Source organism: Chrysemys picta, chromosome 8 (assembly GCF_011386835.1).
Source record: "Chrysemys picta bellii isolate R12L10 chromosome 8, ASM1138683v2, whole genome shotgun sequence".
Taxonomy (NCBI): domain Eukaryota; kingdom Metazoa; phylum Chordata; order Testudines; family Emydidae; genus Chrysemys; species Chrysemys picta.
The window spans coordinates 72,340,968-72,362,582 of NC_088798.1; the positions used below are offsets into that span (position 1 = coordinate 72,340,968).

The 21,615-nt window shown below is 48.8% G+C and overlaps 1 protein-coding gene and 1 pseudogene across 41 annotated transcripts in view; both read right to left on the bottom strand.

Moving 5' to 3' along the window:
* Positions 1-21,615, bottom strand: part of LOC101938858 (protocadherin gamma-C5-like) — a 415,891-nt gene that overhangs the window by 42,883 nt on the left and 351,393 nt on the right. Inside the window, exon 1 of one of the 41 annotated variants that reach the window (XM_065555776.1) lies at positions 12,352-14,991. The exons of 37 other annotated variants lie outside the window; for them this stretch is intronic. In XM_065555776.1, the coding sequence (XP_065411848.1) occupies positions 12,352-14,793 (2,442 nt within the window). In that variant the 5' untranslated portion in view covers positions 14,794-14,991. Of the gene's footprint in view, positions 1-587; positions 3,333-12,351; positions 14,992-21,615 lie in introns of those variants that run through there. 3 more of the 41 variants (XM_065555818.1, XM_065555817.1, XM_065555798.1) reach the window with 3 other exon arrangements.
* Positions 4,029-6,764, bottom strand: LOC135973254 (protocadherin gamma-C4-like; annotated as a pseudogene).

Genomic DNA, 21,615 nt, shown 5'->3' on the forward strand with positions numbered 1-21,615 from the left:
TTGCAGAAGTGTGATCCGAATTACCTGTTTGCAAAACAGAAGCATTTTCTTGAAAACACACACTGATATTTTGCATGAACTGAAACTCTTTAAATTAGGTTCAGAGATAGGTTCAGCCGGTCTCATTTGGAATTGAAAGTTAGTTAACTGAGAACAAATAATCAATGTCCATCCCTCTCTTTTCCCCTCCCTTCCCTTCCCTCATTAGAGTTTCCTGATTAATCTCACGTAATTAATTGCTTGCACACTTCCTGTCATAACCATGTTATAAATTTGTCATTGTTTAAGGCACAGTCCAGTGAACTAAATCCCTGATTTTCTGACTCACAAACTACTGAACAGCTCATTGTGTGAGCACGAGTGTATCTGGAATACCTGCCTTACACACAACATCTGGAGCGTTATTGTACATAAACCAAACAAAAGAAACCCTTGGTGCCTGAGCGCACTTCATAATGGTGACACATTTTCACAGTTCATCCCTAGACACAAATCCCATGTGCTGTTCTGTCCTTGGTCACATAGGAAATACGCTTCAAGACACCCGTGTCATTTGTGAGAAATTAAGGGCAAAAGTGCCATCTCACCTGACCGGATTCATTCGATGTATTCGTACCAGATAAGAAAGTGTCAGTTTCCATCGCTAGGGCACTAGGCGGGGGACAACTCATAGGTCTCATAAAGGTGAAGTCACTTCTGTCTGAGCCTGGAGAAAAGCAGGTCCTATAGCACTGGCTCTGAGAGTCTGTGGGCCTCAGTGTCACCTCCATGTATTTCAACGTGCCGTCCGTGTTCAGCTGAAGCTTTGGGCTGGAGTGTTTGAAAATGTCCCTAGAGGGTGAGTTGCTCAGGCAGCAACAGGAGTATCTGTCTCTTTTCCTGATGCACTTTGCAGAGAATACGATGAAAGTAACAAGACACACCATGCTAACTGCCACCAGCGCAATAATTAAATAGAGAGTCAGGTCGGGCTTATCTTTGGGGTTTGTAAGGAAATCGCGAGATTTGAAGTTTTCCTCCGACGCTTTGTCTTCTAAGGAAACCATAATGGTGACTGTGCAGGACAAAGCTGGGTCCCCGTTGTCCTTGACTAGCACGACGATTTTCTGCGCGGCCAGGTCTGTGTCTTGGAAGCCCCGGATGGTCCGGATTTCTCCTGTGTAAGGAGCCACTCGGAACAAGGAGGGGTCTGTAGACTGTGGCAGCAGCGAATAGGAGAGCCAGGCGTTATGGCCAGAATCTGCATCCACTGCTGTGACTTTGGTGACCATGTAGCCAGCGGGAACAGACTGGGGTATCCTTTGGGGCGCTGCGACCTGGCTGCCAGTCACCGGGTGCAAAATGACCGGGGCGTTATCGTTCTGATCCAGAATAAAGACGTAGACGGTAACATTGGAGCCCTGAGGAGGAGACCCCGAGTCCTGCACAGTCACGGGGATTTGCAGCACCTGAAGCAACTCGAAGTCAAAAGTGCGCTGCGCGTAAACATTGCCATTGTCCGGGTTAATGTGAACGAAGGAAGAGGCAGGCGCATCCTGGATCTGACTTCCCGCTATAGAGTAAGTGAGGCGGGAATTTTCTCCCTCGTCGGGATCAGAAGCCGACAAGGTGCAGAGCAAGGAGCCCGGGGGGTTGTTCTCTCTCACGAAGGCGTTGTAGGAAGTCTGAGAAAAACGAGGGGGGTTGTCATTGACGTCCGAAATATTCAGAAGTATTGTGGTCTCGGTGGTCAGAGAGGGGGATCCTGCGTCTCTGGCAGTCAGCTCAATGGTGTATTGAGAGACGGATTCTCTGTCCAGCTTCTCGCGGGTGATCAGCGCATAGTGGTTTTCGAAGGATTTAATTTTGAATGGCAGGTTTGGTGCTATTCCTAAACTCACTTCCCCATTGGCACCCGAGTCTCGGTCTCGCACATTGAAAAGCCCCACCACGGTCTCCAAGGGGGTGTTTTCTGGCACCGGGTTCACCAAGGAGGTCAACAGGACCTCTGGGGAATTGTCATTGACGTCTTCTATTTCAACCTGGAGAACGCAGTGGCCTTCCATTTCCGGCACGCCCCTGTCTCGGGCTCTTACGTGGATTTCATAGAAACCCGCTTCTTCGAAATCCACAACTCCCTGAACGCGGATGGCGCCAGTGGGAGGATCCAAATCAAACAACTTCCGGACGGAGTCGGAAGTGTGAACGGCAAAGGAGTACTGTACTTCTCCGCTGGGGCCCTCGTCAGGGTCAGTAGCATTGAGTTGAATAAGCAGAGTGCCCACAGGGGTGTTTTCCGGCACGCTGACCTTGTAGACAGACTGGTCGAACACAGGTGCATTGTCATTGATATCCACAACAACCACGGTTATCTGCGCAGTGCCTGACCTGGCCGGATTTCCCCCGTCAATGGCAGTCAGTACCAGCTGGTGTTCTCGCTGCTCCTCTCGGTCCAGGGCTTGCTCTAGCACCAGCTCCGGGAAGAGTTTGCCGTCCTTAAGCTTCTTCACATTCAGTGAGAAGTGCGGGCTGGGGCTGAGCCGGTAGGCGCTGACAGTGTTGGTCCCCACATCCGGATCCTGGGCACTCTCCAGAGGGAAGCGCGCAGCCACGGTGGCGGACTCCGCTATCCTCACCGTGCGCTGGGCAATGGGAAAGCTGGGCGAATTGTCATTCAGGTCCAGAATCTCAACCTCCAGGCGGAAAAGCTCCAGGGGCGTTTCTATAACGACCTGCACCGGCAGCACACACCCCGCGCTGGCTCCGCAGAGGCTCTCTCTGTCTATCTTTTCATTCACCAGCAGAGCGCCGCTGGCCAGGCTCACCGCAAAGTACAGTCTGCTCTCCTCCGAACCCAAGCGCAGCCTGCGACCCGAAAGATCCGCCACCTTTAAGCCTAGATCTTGAGCCATATTCCCCACCACTGTTCCCAGCTCCGACTCCTCCACCACTGAATAGCGAATCTGCCCAGAGACCCAGCCCCAGCCGCACAGGGAAAGCAAAATCAGTACTTGCCATTTCCAAGCGGGTTGCCCGGGGCTTCTGGGCTCCATTTCTGAGCTATCCTCTCCTAGAAAGAGTTTTTGTCCTGTCCCGGCACACAGGAGGCACCGGGGTCTGGATACGAGCTTCTAAAATCCCCGGTATTCCCCTCCACAGCTGATAGAACGGCGCCCGGGTTTGCCTAGCTGCAGCAGCGATTGTTAGTCACTGAGTGGAGGGCGTGGGATGGGGGAAGGGAGCTGAATCATAGCCACAGCGCTGGAGGAAAGGGGGGGGGGGGTACAGAGAGGAAGAGCAGATCCCTGCAGCCTAGATCAGCACCTCATTGGATGACAGCTCTATCCGCTCTCGGCCAATGACAACGCCTCCTAAACACTTAAAGCTACAGAGACAAGAGCCGCAAGCCAGCGTCAGGAGGACTAACTCCCCCAGAATTACATTTCACAAGCGTTAGTCAGTGGTTTTGGCAGCTAAATTTAGCAGCTCAGATTTTTGTTCTCAAGGAAACAGCACGTCGTGGAAGCATACAAGGTACAAATCCTCATTATTTTGCTTTGGCAACCATGATCGTGATTTCAGATGTCACCCATCTCATCGCAACAAAGGACAAATCCTCAGCTGTGATGAATGCAGAACCCTGGTCTCTGTATACAGTGTTTTCATACGGTATGAAAAGGCATTTGTTAAAGCCTGATGAACTCTCCATATCAAACATTTCACTGGTTTGGCGAAATATCCCCAATATAATTTTGAAACCTCAGGGTAACCGATAGACCAGAGCACTTTCTAAACACCTCACAACTGCCACCTTTCAACACAAGACTGAGAAATCTGTCAGGGTCTCCCAACACTATTGCGATAATTTACCCCCCAAAAGAGTAGAATGTTCACATTTACCACACTATTTTGAGGCCTTGCCATGTATTTTAAAGACACCAGGAGGATTTCCAGAAACACAATCCATTGTGCACTTTTTAAAAGCTGCTGTACAAGGACAACAGTACAGTTATTACTTCTATGCAGGCTAAGAGAAATACCTCGCCTTCTTCACCAGGAACTCCAATATTAATCCCTCACTCAAAACCAAGAGTAAATAGATGTTTTCCAAATCACAAGTCATCTGAAATAAAAGCAATTAACTAACATGCTAAGGACATCACAAGAAGACATTAACTCAAACACCAAATATGTAATTGTCTCTCACTTCTCGCCTCACTGGGATCGCTGAGGTTATTGCTGGCCAGAAGAGTGTCTGCGCTGTTGATGTCCGGTTGACTAACGGGTTTTGCAAACAGGTGATTGCTCCCCTCTGGTAATGGAGTCTGACCAGGCCTTTGGAGAGGACATAGAGAAAGAAAATCTCCCCCAAAGGCAGTGGGGAACTCCAGTTTCTCCTCCACGCTCTGAAGACCTCTATCAAAGTGTCTCCACGCCTGCAGGGTATTTCCTCCCTTTAGATAAGTAGTCCAAGCTGCATCCGAGTTTCTGGCTCTTGCATTTCTAAGGCACTTCACGGCTAAAAATACGCAAGTCATAGCAGAGAGGTCTGAGATTGCTACCAGAGCAATGATGAGGTACACTGTCAGGTGGGGAAGGCCATCCTGTTCTAGGTTAGACCTCTTGAAGTCTGCTGAGCTCCGGTCAGGGTCCTGCTCTATGTTCATGATCACAGTGGTTGTGGTAGACATAGGCAGCTCCCCACAGTCTTCGACAACAAGGACAATCTTCTGCGTGGGGGAGTCTTGTTCAAGGAGAGCTCGGGTAGTTCTAATCTCCCCGGTGTATGGGGAGACTTTGAAGAGGCTTGGGTCTGTGGCTTGCTGCAGTTTGTAGGAGAGCCATGCGTCCACAGCTGTCACTTTGGTCACGAAGTGTCCCGCCTGCGAAGAGAAAGGGACGGACTGCTGGGCCAGGAACCCCTTCCGAGCCACAGGATAGATAATCAGAGGAGCATTATCGTTCCGGTCTAGGATGAAGATGGAGACAGTCACGTTGGTGCTGAGAGGCGATGACCCGCCGTCCCTGGCTTGTATCTGCACAACTATCTGTTTGATTTATTCATGATCGAACGAGGAGCTGCTGTAGATGGTCCCGTTCTTGGCGCTGACATAGACATAGGAGGAAACGGGCAGCCCCTGCACGGTACTATCCACGATGGAGTAAGACAGCTGGGAGTTCTGGCCCATATCGGGATCAAAGGCGGACACGGAGCAGATGGGAACGCCCAAAGTATTATTCTCTGGCACCTCCGCTTGGTAGGCAGGCTGGGAAAAGCGGGGTGGGTTATCGTTCAGGTCCGATATGTTTATCAGGAGGTTGCTCTGGTTGGAAAGTGGCGGTGATCCAGAATCTGTAGCTGTGATCACAACCTTATACTCCGAGACCTCCTCCCGATCCAGCGGGCCGCTAGTGACCAAGGAGTAGTGGTTCCTGAAGGACTGTACGATCTGGAAGGGAATGTCTGCCGGGAGCTGCAGCTGAACCTCTCCGTTTTCCCTGGAGTCTCCATCACTTACACTGAGAAGAGTCACTGCCGCCCCCACTGGCGCTCCTCTCGAACCGTGGCTGAGAGCGATGTGAACCTAACGCTAGGGGCGTTGTGGTTGACATCCTTTATCTCCACCAAGACACTGCAATGGGCGTCCATAGAGGGAGAGCTCTCGTCTTTGGCCCTCACATCGATCTCGTACACTGTGCCCTCTTCATAGTCGACATTTCCTAGGACTCTTACCTCTCCGGTCCTTTCCTGAATGCTAAACAACCGCCGGATTTTCTGGCGAGTGTGGCTGCTGAAGGAATAGGCGATCTCTCCATTTGTCCCCTCGTCCTGGTCGGTGGCATTTAATTTAATCACCATAGTCCCCTCCGGCGCATTTTCCAGCAGGGTTACTTTGTACACGGGCTGACCAAAGACGGGCGGGTTGTAGTTGGCGTCAATAACTGAGACGACAATCTCAGCAGTTCCGGATTTAGCAGGAAGCCCACCATCCAGTGTTGTGAGCACCAGCCGATGCTGCTCCTGCTGCTCCCTGTCTAGCGCCTTCTCCAGAACCAGCTCGGGGTGTTTGCTGCCGTCTTTACGATTCTTCACACTCAAGGTGAAACATCCAGGAGGGCTCAGCCGGTAGGTGCTGATGGAGTTGGCTTCAAAGTCTAAATCTTCTGCAGGCTCCAGAGGGAACCGCGCGCCTGGTGCTGCGGACTCGGCAATCTCCAAGCGGGTGAGGCTAGTAAGGAACGCCGGAGCATTGTCGTTCACATCCAGAACCTCCACTTCCACGCGGTGCGAGGCCAGCGGGTTGGCCAGCAAGATCTCCAGGTACAGCAGACAGCGCGGGCTAGAGCCGCAGAGCCGCTCTCGGTCTATCCGCTCCTCCTCCACCAAGACACCACTCTGCGCCTCTGCTCTGAAGTGCTTCTGAGCCGAGCCGGGCAGGATCTGCAGCTGTCGGGAGGCCACCCGGGCAGCTTCCAGACTCAGGTCCCTAGCCACATCCCCAACAAAGGATCCCGGGGCCAACTCCTCCGGGAAGGAGTAACGGATCTGTGCCGCCTTCCCTCCACCCCGCAGCGGGAAGAAAACCAGAAGCAAAGCGCCTACTTGCCATTGCAGGAACCCCCTGCTCTCCACCGCTGAGCCCATGGCGCAGCCCAAACCAGGAGAACCCGCCCTGCCTTTCCCGGAGCTCTCCCCGCTCCGGCACGGCCGAGGCCACTGGGTGAGAGCAGCGGCAGGCGGCGCGGCGGGTTTCAGACCCTCCAGGCGAGCAGAGCGGCGCAGTGCCAGCGTCCCTGCCTTGTTTCCCGGCAGAGCAGCAACAAGCAGCGCTTCGTCTGGCCCGGAGGAAGGAGGTGGGACAGTCCCACTGTCAGTCAGAGGAGACTCGATCACCACAGCAACGGCAACATCTGATTCGTTGAAGAGAATCACCCACGCTCCACTTATAGGCAGTGATGGGGAACGCTTAAAGGGCCAGCACGGCTAAGAGCGATAGGAGGCAATTTACCAACAGCCAACAATTGCACTCGGCAGCGGATGAACTGAACTGTAAGTAATCACTCACCGAAAGCTTTTAAAGCGTTTTACCTTAGTCACGGGTATCCGTTTGTTCCAAAGGCCAGATTTACCATTCACAATCTGGGAAATTGCACATTTCCTGCAGATCGGTAAATAAACAAGCGAACACTAACATTAGTGATATAAATCATTACCAAATTAAACGTCATTCCTCTCACTTGCGATCATTCTTAGTTCGTTTAAACCCTATGTGAAGATCGCGCACAGAGTATTCTGCTAAACCCTTGTAAAGGATGCAGCTGGAAAGAATGCGAAGAGGTTATAATCATCTTTTACTGTTCTCCTTTAATCCCCGGTTGGGAGCTAAACTCATCCACACGCTCTGATCCATATGCCCCAGGAGTTCTATCATCTCTCCCTGCAGCTGAGGGGTTGGGCCACCCTCACCTCGATCAAAAGTGCTTCTCACCTCTTTGGTCAGGCTCATGTCTGTTGACTGGCAGGTTGGATTGGAAACGTCCCCCGCTGGAGATATATTGAAAGGTTTCAACAACCTGAAGCTGTTGCTCCTGGAGGCTGAAGAAACAAAGGTTCCGTAGTAGTGAGTCTGGGGCATGTGGGCATTTCCCCCTATGTCAATGAATTTAATAGGCTCTTCAGCGCCAAGTTGTGTGCGGAGAATTCCATTGGAGTGTCTGACTTCCTCCCGCCTCCTACTGGACTGTCTAATACAGGAGCAGCTCCCTCCCCAAAAGCTATAATCACAAGCACTGTCTCTGCAGCACCTGGAGAGCAGGGCAAGGAAGGCGGCAAAGGCGATGACTGAGATCGCTGCCAAGGATAGAATCAGGCACAGGGGCGAGTGGGACTCGTTCTCTTTGGCTGTGGAAAATTCTTTAAATTCAGGGAAGGCGTCAATAGAATTGTCTTCTATGGAGACCATAAGGGTCAGGGAGGCTGACAGAGGAGGGTCAAGGATTATAAGATTTGGGGGCAAAATATCTCCGTGAACTGCGTGGGCGGTTCTAATCTCCCCGGTGTAAGGTGATACCACAAACAGGCTAGGGTTTGGGGCGCTGATCAGTTGACAAGAAAGCCAGGCGTTTGGGCCCGAATCTGAGCCCACAGCCGTCACCTTGATCACCAGTTAAGCGGCGTCGGCAAAAGGAGGAAGGGTTTGCGGAGACACAGAGCTGGTTTGACCCGCGGGTATCAAATGGCAGGGGTTATCAGTGAAGTCCAGAAGGGAGAGGCGAACAGAGGCGCTGCCACAGAGACGGGTCTCCCAGGTCTCTGGCCTACACCTGGAGTTGGAGAGTTTGCGTTTGCTCGCGGTCAAAGGAGCGGAGGGGTGGACGCTGCCGGTCTGGGAGTTGATGGAAACGTTCGAGCAGATGGGCGCTTCCTGTGGCTGGGTGTACACCAGGGAGTAGGAACTGAGCGAGTTCTGGCCTGAGTCTGGGTTCGACGCGGACGCAGGGAACCCCAGGGCGCCGGGGGCGGCGTTCTCCTTCACAAGCACCTCGGAGGCAGATTCCAGGAACGCGGGCGGATTGTGGTTCACAGAGGAAAGGTTTCTCGCCAAAGCTGTTTCGGTGGAAAGAGGCGGCGATCTGGAAGCGGCGGCAGTGACTGTGATTGCGTAGCCGGAACACGCCTCACTAGCCAGGGGAGCTGCAGTGACCAAGGAGAACTGTAAAAAGCAACAGAGGGTCCTGTGGCAGCTTTAAGACTAACAGAAGTATTGGGAGCATAAGCTTTCGTGGGTTAGAACCTCACTTCTTCAGATGCAAGGAGAACTGGTTTCTCAAGAAGGAGCTCAGTCTGAAGGGCAGGTGCTCAGCGATGCGGAGAGTCACTTCTCCATAATCCAGATCTTTGGCGTTATTGAGCGCTGCCACAGCTCCAGCTCGGCGCTCTCGGGGATGGGGCCCAGCACCAGGGTCAGTCTGATCCCCGGAGCTTTATCACTGACATCCTGCATGTGTACATTAACGCTGCAGCGCCCCTCCGTGGGAGGCGATCCCCATCTTTCGCTTTGATGTCAAATTCCTAATGTCTTCCGGTTTCCAAATCCAGCCTGCCCAGCAGTGTGACCTCCCTGCTTTCGGGTGCACGGTGAACGTGGCCACTGAGTGAATCATAGAATATCAGGGTTGGAAGGGACCTCAGGAGGTCATCTAGTCCAACCCCCTGCTCAAAGCAGGACCAATCCCCAGACAGATTTTTGCCCCAGATCCCTAAATGGCCTCCTCAAGGATTGAACTCACAATCCTGGGTTTAGCAGGCCAATGCTCAAACCACTGAGCTATCCCTCCCCCCTAAATGAGATACAAAGAGCTGAACTAACTTGTCCAGGATCACTCAATACCCAAGCAGGAAACAGAACCCAGCTCCTTTAAATCCTAGGCTGCAGGATTATCAATTAGGCTACACTACCACCCCAGGTGATGTAAACAGGTAATGTGACCCTGTCTGGGTCAGTGGCGTTGAGTTGGACCACAAGGGCTCAGGTGGCGTTCTCTCCAGCAGGCTGACCCTTTAGGCAGACTGATCAAAGAGCGGCGCATGGTCACTGGCGTCCAGAGCAGAGATCCTGAGTTTTGCTAACCCAGATCGTGGCGGGCGGCCCCGTCCAGAGCTGTTAATACCAACTGGTATCAACTTGTTTCTCTCTGTCTAAAGCCCCACCCAGCAGCAGCTCTGGCACGAGACTCCAATCGCTGCGCATCTTCACTTCCAGAGCAGTGATCCTTGGGGCTTTGCAGCCCATGACGGAATTACCGCCGAAATCAGGATCCCGTGCTTTCTCCTGCGGGATCCATTGTCCCGGGGACACTGGCTCCCTATTCCTAAATCCAGTTCTCTTTTCAGAAAGCTGGGAGGATTGTCCTTAACTCTGCGATCTCCACCTCTGCTCAGTACATTTCAAAGGGAACTTCAATCACGAATTCTTAACTGCATAACGCAGCTAGAACTCAGCCCACAAAGCGCCTCCCGGTCGATTGGATCCTTTATAAGCAGAGGCCCGCTTCCCAGATCCACTCGAAAATGCTGCCTGTTCGCCTCATCAGAGACCTGCAGCATGCGAGCCGCCAAGGAATCAATATCCAGCATCAAATCTGCTGCTATATTCCCCACAAAGGCGCCCTGCTGGGATCCCTCTGGGACAGAATATCGAATCTGCCCAGAGATTAAATCCAAATGGCAAGAGAGAAACGACTTGGTCTTTTCCATTTATTGCCCTGGCTTCCGTCGCCCATTTCCACCGTTGGCTGCTGGATGCACAAGTTGATCTGGCTGAGGGTGCAGATCCTTAATAATGATTACGGAAAAATCTAACCTGCAGCAGCCAGAGCGAGGTTTCCCTTTCTGTTCCTGCTTTCTCTGCCTTTGCTTGGCGAGCGCTGGAAGGGTTACGTTGTACTTTCTGGGGTAGCAGAGTTGATTCAGTCTCATTTCAGCACCTCATTGGCAGACAGCGCCACAGGCACTCAGCCAATAACGACAGCAGAAACGCTATTAAAGCTACAAGGTTAATTTTTCATTGCTTTTACATATGTAATATTTCCTGCTCCCTGCCTCCAAGACTACCAGATAATGTATTTCCCACCCTATCATTTTCAACACTCTTGTGTTCTTGTGTAGAAAACATATGTGCATTAATGTATATGTCTCACAAATTATATATAACACCTGTCCCAGAAACGGTAGGCTCTCATCAGTTCAGGGATTTACCACGTTGTCTTATTCCTCATGATCAAACAATTCTATGGAACTGAAAGCTCCTATATTATTCTGACTGCACAAGGGTTAATTAGTAAGCACAACGGAAATAACCTACAACACTCAAACTTCTGCCAATTTGTTGCTTATTGAGGTGCAAAATGAATACCATTTCAAGTATTTAAAAAAACCAAAGCAGGTGGATTTAATTCTTGACTTCTCATTCAAACCGGAGTCTACAGCAAAAACCTATCCAACTCATTCAAATGCTGAAAATAACTGAAATATGTAATCACGGCCTATTATATACCCAGAGGACAAACAAAGGCAAATGTTATACCCCCGATCTATGTACGGGGAAAATAAAATTGCATGAAAAATGAGAAAGACAGTGAAATATTATACCACAATCATATAGTCACTGCATTTGTTATTACATGTTAAAATACAACCACAGATTGTGTTAGTATGAAACGGTTGGTATTTAGTGTTCTTGAAAGTCCATTCTCTAACCATTATAATAGCTTAAAAATAAAATAAAATAATAATAAAAAAAAACAGTAAGAACACATGATATGGCACTAATTTCTTACATAACCAGTAACTGCACCAAGAGCAAGTTCCTAGGGAATGCTACTTGTTTTCAGTCATATTTTTCAGATGAAATCACATACAAAATTATAATAGCCTAATCAATACAATATCAGGTACTATTAATTCAGAAATAATGAAGATGTAATACTACAGCATGGCAATGAGATGTTGTTCTAAAGTGTAGGATCCAAGAGCTTCTTTTCTCTGACTCTGAGGCACCTCAGTTCTCACTTACCCACCCACCATATTGATACAAAACCACACTGGGGAGATTCTAAGACTATTTGCAAATCTGCAGAGTGAGGACTGCCCTTATTTCCCACTGACCACAGTGAAAGCTGCGGGAGTTCAGAACGTTGCACAATTATGAGCCCTAAGCACTTGGATAGTGATTGGGAAAAACATTCGCTTCCAATACAAGATATTTGATTCCCTTTCAAAGGTGCAGAGTAAACCTCTCGCCCACATTCTTGCTATAAAGTAAAATAAAAACAGCTAAACTAGATTAGCCGAGGAAAAGTTACAGTGGGCCTTATATTAACTTTAGTAGCCTCTGGAGGTTACACATGCGTCTCACAAACCAAGACTTGAACCACTAATGTGTATAAAGTCCTAATACCCGCCCCCTCCACAGTGGAGCGATTCCACGGTCTCTTGAGGCAGAACAATGAATTAAATATACACTTGTTCAACGTGATTACTTTAATGAGAGGTATCCCCGGGATTCCTTTATGCCAACCAAAAGCTAAAGAGCATTTACATCTTGGACATCTACTTCCGGGAGGACACTGGACAAACTATGACACTTTTCAAAGTCACTTAATTTAGGGAATAAAACATGGCGGAACGGCGGGGATTCGTTATTCCTGTCGTTCAGGAACAGCTCACTAAATGCCGACATAACACAGAGGGACATAAAGTCGCGTTGACTTCCACAGCTGCAGCAGCCAGGTAAAAACCAGTGGTTTGTACCTATCTCGAGCTGAGAGCTGACCACACATTACCGAATACATGTGAGAGGGCTACATTACCTCGCCGGGAGCGGGACACCTGCTAGCCTTGTCTATTCTCTGATGATATAATCCGGGCTCGCAGTTTTTCACAGTGTTCTGCCGGCTCCCAGTGGGACTGGGGGCGAAGGGCTTTGTGCACAGAAGATCACTCTGGCGGGAGTCCGTGGTAAGATACACCTGCTGGTAGAAGTTCGGAGGCACATATCCACCCCGGACAGCATCTATGCGGGTGAAAGGCCCCGGCGTTCCGTAAAGGGAGCTCCGGGAAGAGCTGAAAATCTCCTTCGATTGCCTCCATTTGTAAACTTGAACAATGCTCACCCCTATCACCGTGACAAAGAAGGCCACGGAGACCAAGATCACAGCCAGGATTAAATAGAAAGTCAACTGCTTCTTTTTGTCTTGTGTGGGGGACACATCAGTGAGGTCCGTCATGGCCTCCTTATCCGTCTCCGCTACGGCTATAGTGATGGTCGCGCTAGAGGACCGGGCTGGCTCCCCATGGTCTTTGACCAAGATGACCAAAGTATGCTTAGGAGCATCGCCCTCCAGCAGCTGGCGAGCGGTGCTTATCTCCCCGCTGTGCAGTCCCACCGAGAAGAGGCTGGTGTCGGTGGCCTGAAGAAGGGTGTAGGAGAGCCAAGCGTTGTACCCCGAGTCCGCATCCCAGGCCACAAGCTTGGTGACCACGTGCCCGGCTCTGACTGTCGGCGAGATCATCTCGAGGTGTAAGGAACTGGCGTTTGGAGGCGGGTATAACACGCTGGGCGCGTTGTCATTCAGGTCCGTAACAAACACAGTGACAGTGAGCTTGGTGGCGAGCGCCGGGAGGCCGCCATCGCGGACATGCACTGTTATTCTGAACTCCATGATGTCTTCGTGGTCCAGGGAGAGCAGGGCACAAATAGTGCCGTTCTCCGGACTGATAGAGAAATACCTGCCAACTACATTGCCCGAGGAGCTGTTTTCCAGGATGGAGAAGGAGAGGCGAGAGTTGTGGTTCAGGTCTGGATCCCAGGCACTTACGTTAAATATTGGCGCGCCAGGGAGGTTGTTTTCCGCCACGTACACCTGGTAGGAGAGCTGGGGAGATTTGGGGGGGTTGTCGTTGATATCTGACACTTGCACTAGTATCTGGCTTTCCGCCCATAGTGAGGGCGATCCCGAGTCCCTGGCTGTGACGGTGATGTTATACTCGGACACAAGTTCCCGATCCAAAGCTGCTTTGGTTTTCAATGTGTAGTAATTCTTCAGGGAGGAACTGAGTGTGAAAGGGATGCCAATGGGCATCAAGCAGTTTACCAGACCGTTATCTCCAGAATCCAGGTCAGTGACGCTTAGCAAAGCTATCACTGTCCCTGGGGCGGCGTCTTCAGGCACCGGGCTGTATACTGACGTCACTGTGATCTCAGGGGCGTTGTCATTTATATCAATGATTTCCACCAGTACTTTGCAATGAGCCACTCCCGGATTAGAGCCCTTGTCTTTAGCTTGTATATAAATCTCATAAAAAAATGTTTCTTCGTAATCCAGAAGCCCTTTGACCCTCAGTTCTCCAGTAGCGGAGTCCAGGGCAAAGAGCTCTCTCACTTTGGCAGCGGTGTGACTACTGAAGGAGTAAACTATATCTCCATTGGGCCCCGCATCCAAATCAAAGGCGCTGGTTTTGACCACCAGAGTGTTTGTCCCGGTGTTCTCCCTTACGCTCGCCCGGTAGGTTGTCTGGTTAAAGACCGGGGCATTATCATTAGCGTCCAAAACATCAATGTGGATGTGCACACTGGCAGATCTCGGAGGGCTTCCCCCATCCAGTGCTGTGAGGACCAGCTGCAGTTCTGGTTGCTCCTCCCTGTCTAGCTCCTTTTCCAGCACCAGTTCCGCATATTTGCTGCCATCCCCTCGCGTCTTCACATTTAACACAAAATGCTGGTTGGCGCTGAGCTGGTAGGTCTGCAAAGAGTTACTCCCCACATCCGGGTCTTGCGCGCTCTCTAGCGGGAAGCGCGCTCCAGGCGCCACTGACTCACTGACTTCCAGCCTGATTCGGCTGGACGGGAAAGCTGGGTCGTTGTCATTGATGTCCTGGATTTCCACGGCAGCGCTGTATAGCTCCAGCGGGTTCTCTAGCACAATCTCAAAGCCCAAGGTGCACGGAGACAACGTCCCGCAGAGTTCCTCCCGGTCTATCCGCTCCTTCACAAACACCATCCCGCTCTTCAGATCTGCCTCAAAGTACCTCTTGCTGCCTCCAGACACCACCCGGAGCCTGCGATCCGGCAGCCGCTTGAGCTCCAAGCCCAGATCAGCTACCACATTCCCCACCGAGGAGCCTTTTTGCGTTTCCTCGGGTATGGCATAGCGAATTGCTGCGGAAGCCCACTCCAAAACGCCAGACAAAAACAACAAACTAAGTACTTGCCATTCAGTTACCCAGCGGCTCCTTCCAGCAGCGCGTTTCATGTCACTGTCGGGCAACTCGTTAGCCAGGCGTTTGCACGGTCTATTTCCTTTAAAAATCCTCAGCTCCTCCCTTCATACTGAGACTCGGTAAGTCCCTGGACTGGGCTGTGTGGCTGAGACTCGGGCATTGGTTTCCGGCACAGCTCCCGCTCGGCTCTCACTGCCTCTGCCTCATCCCGGTTCACAGCAGGAAGGGCCGCCAGATCCCCAGCTCCTTCATTGGCCAACAGCGGCACACAGAGTCCCAGCCAATAACTGCACGGAGAACTGCTCCAGCAGGCTCCCAACTACTGCGCGTGCGCAGTCCCAGGAGCTTTGTCTAACTTGTCACATCGCTACCCAGTGGTCATGGGAACGCGGTGTCACAGTTGGGGTTTAATACAAAACTAAACACGTCAGAAGAAAACGCATTTACCCAGGCACATGGGAATTTGGGATTTAAGTGGTTTCGCACTTCTGTGTATGTCCTAGAAAGGCACATTTCTTAGAGCCATAACACATCGTATCACAGCTCTAAAAGCCAAGGAAATATTCTCCTCCTACTCCTACATGCTGATCTCCCACTGACATCGTTTGGATCAAAACAAATCATTTACTTAAACTAGATATCTCTTCAGAGAAACCAACGAAAATATCATGTCAGCCTAACCTCACAGAGCTATTTTTCCAGGTGGGACAGAAAACCACACGCAGGCAGCAGCAAAGGGTAAAAATAAGCAGGGGCGATGAAGTGAACCATTTGTAGTGCGCAGAAGACAGGTCCGCTTATAACAAGGAATGAGAGACGCCAGTGGTAACGGAGCGTGTGGGAACAGGAGGCGAGAGGTATAGCACAGGGTTGAGGGGTCACTAACAGGTGTGTGCAGGGCAGGGGAAGGCGAGGAGCAAGTGGCTTACGGGGTGGAAAGGACAGTGGGAGGCCACAGAGGAGTGGGGTCGGGAAGGAAGAGAGGCAGCAGAAGTCCCGTTACAGTCACAGTAGCGGGGACATGGAGAACCAGTGAGAGCAACTGCTATAGCGAGGAAGATGCTCCATTGCGGGCACATTCCTCGACTTTGCCTGTCTGAACTGGAAGTGGAAATGGATCAATATTATCGTACATGCTATTTCAGCATCTTTTCGAAGCGGTTTCAAAGGGGCACATCTTAACCGAGCTCCTGCCCCTCCCCTTTCTCGGATGACTTCGCCCCATTGAGTCTTCCGGAGGACTCTGCCGATTTTAGTTAGAATGACGCGCTTGCTTCGAACGCCACATGATTTGACTGTCAACAAAGCAGCAACTACCATGTGGGTAGGAGGATAATAACGATAATGATGGGCCAAATTCTGCAAAGGGTCTCGCACTGGACGCTCCCTTTGACTTTAGGAAGCCAGTCATCGTTCATAGCCAGGGGGAATCAACCGGCCCAATAGTCTCTATGATTCTCATCTCCTCCCATTGGTCTCTCCGCAAATGACCATTTCCGAGCTACACAAGACGCCAGAATATAGGCGTCTAGGAGACGTTACTAGCACCTGCCCTTCCCCCTTCGATCCAGACTGTTATAATCACACGACAAACAATATAGCAAACCGAGGTGAAGACTATGAGGCAAACTCACAAAAACACAGGGATTCCTATTTAACTATCCCGATATGAATTAGGAAGAAAGGTTAAAGGAATTAACTGACTTAGCCTGAATAAGGGCAGGAGGGGTGATCACTCCAGCAGAAAAGAAAGCTAGCTTAAAACTGCAAGGAGAAATGCCCATAAAAGGGAGGCATATCTTGCAGTTGATATCTGTCCTCTCTCTTGCGCTCGGTCTATCTATAAACCTTAGGTTTTCCATTAGCTTCCGTCATCCTACCACCCAAGAGGTAAAGTCATCCGCCAAGGGTGAAGAGAGGCAGAAGCACAATCACTGAATATCGGATTTGTGTTCCCAGCACTGTGCTCCGGTAAGGTGTTGGATAAGGGACTGTAAATAACCTAAAAGCACCTCCACACGTGGAGGCGGGAAGCAGCTGGTCCCGTACAAATCAAAGCAATAATTCGGTAAATTGGACCGAGGAATGGAATGGGTATTGCAGAAAGCGGGGTTGTGCAAAACTGCAACCTTGCAACCGCAGAGCTGTGGAATCTTATGGCAATGTCACACTTCTCACCCATGGCGCACACATACAGCATTAAGCAGTAGGCAGGTACCTCAGGGCTAGCTGGCAGCTTTCATCATGTGGGTACTTGGCAGTTGACCCTGCTTATTTAGTTTATGCTTCTGTTGCCCGTGAAGCCCACACCCAGGGATGGGCAGATGGGAGCCTGCGGTTCTGCCTTCTGACCTTTGGCCAGACCCTCTTTTCTGGGTTTCATGCCCCTTTTCTGTGGGTGCGCCAGCTGTGTGCACCTGTCATACTGAACTGGCCACACTTTACCCCCAAAGAGAAGCTACAAATCATCCCCCTTTTCATGTAGGCTATCCTCCTTTGGCGGATAAGGTATATTACCTTTTCTTTTTTCTTGTCTATTTGCCATTAAACTGAGGGGATGATTGGACCAAAGACCTCTGAGATGAGGATCATCCCATTAATATTCAAAGGCGATTGTATCCGAAGGGAAAGGTCTGCATAAACTGGCCATTAGGAGTAAATAATACATTTAAAAAAAAAAAGGTGTGTGTGTGGGGGGGGGCGGAGGATGAATTCAACTGGGAAAACGAAGAGTAAATCCCTGCCGGAAAAGGAGAATTTAAAGTGGAATCCTTTGCTTATTGAGGTAATCATGGCAAATTATTTGGAAGCCATTCAGGTTGAGCTTAAGGACTACATATAAGGAGTAAGATGCAAAAAATATACCTCACAACATTTTCAACTGCAGAGACCTTAATGGAACCCCAAACTTCCAATCCCCCACTCACACCCACCGATTTCCATCTCAACTCTAACTGCCAGATCTCTATTTACCTTTGTCAGCCAGAGCGTCTGGTTTCATCACTTAAATCTTGACCAACATAACATAGTTTGAAATCTACTGGTGTAGAGTGAGTGTCCGATATTTGGGCTAGATAATCTAATTCAACTGTTCTCAAACTGTGAGCTGGGACCCCAAAGTGGGTCCCGACCATCAGGTCCAGCTCTACTGTTTTTGCCACCCCAAGCAACGCAGGGGCAGTCAGTGTGCCGTTAGGGCGGCAGGTGCGTTTCTGCGGCGGCAGCAATTCGGCAGCAGTTTCTGTCTTCAGCCGGAAGACAGAAGCCGCCGAATTGCTGCCGCGAGCAGCTGAACCTAGAAATTGCTGCGGAATTGCCGCCGCCGAAATGTGCGTGCCGCCCTAATGACACACGGACTGCCCCCGTCGTCCGCGGCGGCAATTCGGCGCACTGCTTGGAGCAGCAAAAACACACGGACTGCCGCCCCTTGCAGATTGCTGCCCCCAAGCACCTGCTTGGAATGCAACCATGTTTTAATGGGGTCACCAGGGCTTGCTTTAGACTTGCTGGGGCCTGGGGCTGAAGTCAAAAGTCCGAGTCCCACCACCCAGGGCTGAGGCCAAAGTCTGAGGGCTTCAGCCTTGGGCAGCAGGGCTCAGGTTACAGCCCCCCACCTGCTTAGGGCTGAAGCTCTCAAGCTTTGGCTTCACCCTCGTCACAGGGGTCAAGGCTCGGGCTTCGGCTTTGGCACCCCTGCCCAGGATGGAGGGGCTTGGGCTTCAGTCCCCCTTCCCGGGATCTTGTAGCAATTTTTGTTGTCAAAAGGGGGTCGCGATGCAATGAAGTTTGAGAAACATGGATCTAATTCAACAGGCCATTTGCAAACTGATTAACCCCATCATGACACAAAAGGTGCACCAGGATCATCTTACTGTGCTACCACATTTTGGACCAAATTAATCTCTGGCTGCCTTTTTGTTTATTTTGATATGGTATTTTTTGTTAACAATAATTTGTGATTTTATTGTCTCATGATTAGAGAGTTAGTTTAATTATGTGTCAGAACAGAATTACTATAAGTAAAGATATCAATACAATTAGTACCTAAAACTGCAACATGTAATTATGTAATCACGATACTGCAATAAAATAAAATAAAATAAAATAAAATAAACTTGAGCAGAAAATGCAGTACAAAAGGCATGATACAAAAACATTAAAGTTTTGGCAATTTCCAATGTATTTTTCACAAATTACTTTGCATCACAGAACTAATCAATAATGAGCAGCCCTCAGCAGACCCAGGATGAATGCAATTCTAGATGTTCATTAGCTTACCTGAACCTTATCTATTTGGAGCTCTTTAGGCTGCAAAATTTGGCTGGAAATTTACACCTGGGTAAAGTGGGTATGAAATACTACCAATGCTGTCACCAGTGCAAATGACTACACAACAGAGGATCAGACCCCTTGTACTCATAGGCTTTCACATGTGCTTTCAATTCCAGGCCTGAACAGAAAGCAGAAGTGAAAAAAAAACTATCTACATATTTCAAAATCTTTAAAAAGCTTTAGCATTAATTTTGTTTTAAACATGGGTGATGGATGAGGATGTTAGTTTGCCCACACTTGTTCAGCTATTTTCTTTAATACCTACAAATCTGTTCTGAACACTAAACTCTGTCAAAAGTGCATGAAGCCACTTGAGAGATTTTGATCTCAAATACATTTGTTCAGTTCTCACTATAAAGTGAATGAACAGATATTTAAAAAAAAATCCCCGACCACACACACAAACACACAAATTAGTTATCCATTTACACTTGATGTGAAGTTTATGTTGGGAATGAATTTTTACTACTGACACGCAAACCCTTGGAAACAAGTTGTCTAATGGAAATGATGCACCTTTAACTCTGGAAGGATTACCTGCCACAGGTATTTTATGGTCCTATGTACAAATCTTTACAATAGTCTGTCCACTGTCATTCTTCCCTGAAACAGATAGTCAACTACTGTATTGAAATTTTAATTTCTCTTACTGTAATCTACCTCTGTCTCTTCTAGTTATACTCACATCCTTTCTTATAGGCCTCTCTGCAGACAACTTGCTGTTATTCCCCCCCGCACCCCGAAAGATGACTTAAGAGAGAGAGAACCAAAGTTCATCACAGTCACCCCTTTCAAAGTAGACTTGAACGTTCTCACCATTTTTCTGCTCTGGTACAAAAGATTTAGATGGTACCTCAAGTAAAATTGATGTTGGAAACAATAAAATATCCTGACTTTATAGAAACACCTTTAACTATTTTTCAAACATATTTATGGCAATTTCTTGACTTTTGTTTACTGAATAATAATTTCCATTTCCAAAGTATATACTGCAATTATGAAAAGCACCTTTAATCTTAATATATATACACAAAAAGAACAATTATTCAGTAGCTTTTCTTCATAATATCTATAGAACAGTGGAAGTATTTCATACAATTATGGTTTATACCCATTTATTAAATGCACAATCACAATATTTCAAAAGTCTGTATTTCGATTGAATGAGGGAGGTGAGCTCTTATTCTTTCCAGTAGAAAACCCCATACTCAATGTTCTTTATCTCTATTTCTCATTTAAGTTTCTAAGCTCCTGAAAGTCTACCACTTGAGATAGCAAGAGGAAGAGGAGTCTAATTGTACAAATTACCTATAGATGAGAAAACATGCCATCCTAGACCTCAGTACAAGCTCACATACTGGAATACCAGCAGAACATATCTTTCCTGCTCACTGTGTCATTGTGGAGGTATTTTGATAGGTGGATATCTGTAATACAGAAGCTTAGTGGGGACACAGCGGTATGTTTATATCAATCTGCCACATAAAATGACTTCATAGGTTTTTGCTATCATCTAGGGCACATACCGTATTTTCATAAATACCAGCTTTCTTTTCATAGAATCATAGAACCATGGGGTTAGAAGGGGCCGCAAGGATCATCTAGTCTAACCCCCTGCCAAGATGCAGGATTTGTTGCGTCTAAACCATCCAAAACGGGTGGCTATCTAGCCTTGTTTTAAAAACCTCCAATGAAGGAGCTTCCACAACCTCTCTAGGCAGTGTGTTCCATTATCCTACTGTTCTTATAATTAGGAATTTTTTCCTGAGATTTAATCTAAATCGGCTATGATGGAGTTTGAACCCATTACCTCTTGTCTTACCCTTTGTGGCAAAAGAGGACAATTTTTCTCCATCTTTTTATGGCAGCCTTTCATATTTGAAGACCGCTATCATGTCCCCCCTTAATCTCCTCCTACCTAAGCTAACCATACTCAGTTCCACCAGCCTTTGCTCAGATGGCTTGCATTCCATTCCTTTGATCATATTTGTCCCTTGCCTCTGGATCCTTTCCAGTTTCTCTACATCCTTTCTATACATTGGTGACCAAAACTGGACACAGTACTCCAGCTAATGCCTAACCAGCACCGAATAGAGTGGTACTATCACCTCCCATGACTTGCATGCTATGCCTCTTTTAATGCAACCCAAAATTGCATTTGCTTTTTTTGCAACAGCATCACATTGTTGACTCACGTTGAGGCTGTGATCCACCACAACTCCCAGATCCTTTTCAGTTGTACTGCTGCCAAGCCAGTTATCCCACATTCTGTGTTGGTGCATTTGGTTTTTCTTCCCTGAGTATAGCACCTTATATGTGTCTTTGTTGAATTTCCTTTTCTTGTTTATAGCCCAGTTCTCCAGTTTGTCAAGATCCCATTGAATTTTAGCTCTAATCATCTAAAGTGTTTACAACCCCCTAGCTTGGTGTCATCTGCAAATTTGATCAGTATGCTTTCTATTCCTACACCCAGATCATTAATAAAGATGTTCAATAACACAGGACCCAGAACAGAGCCCAGC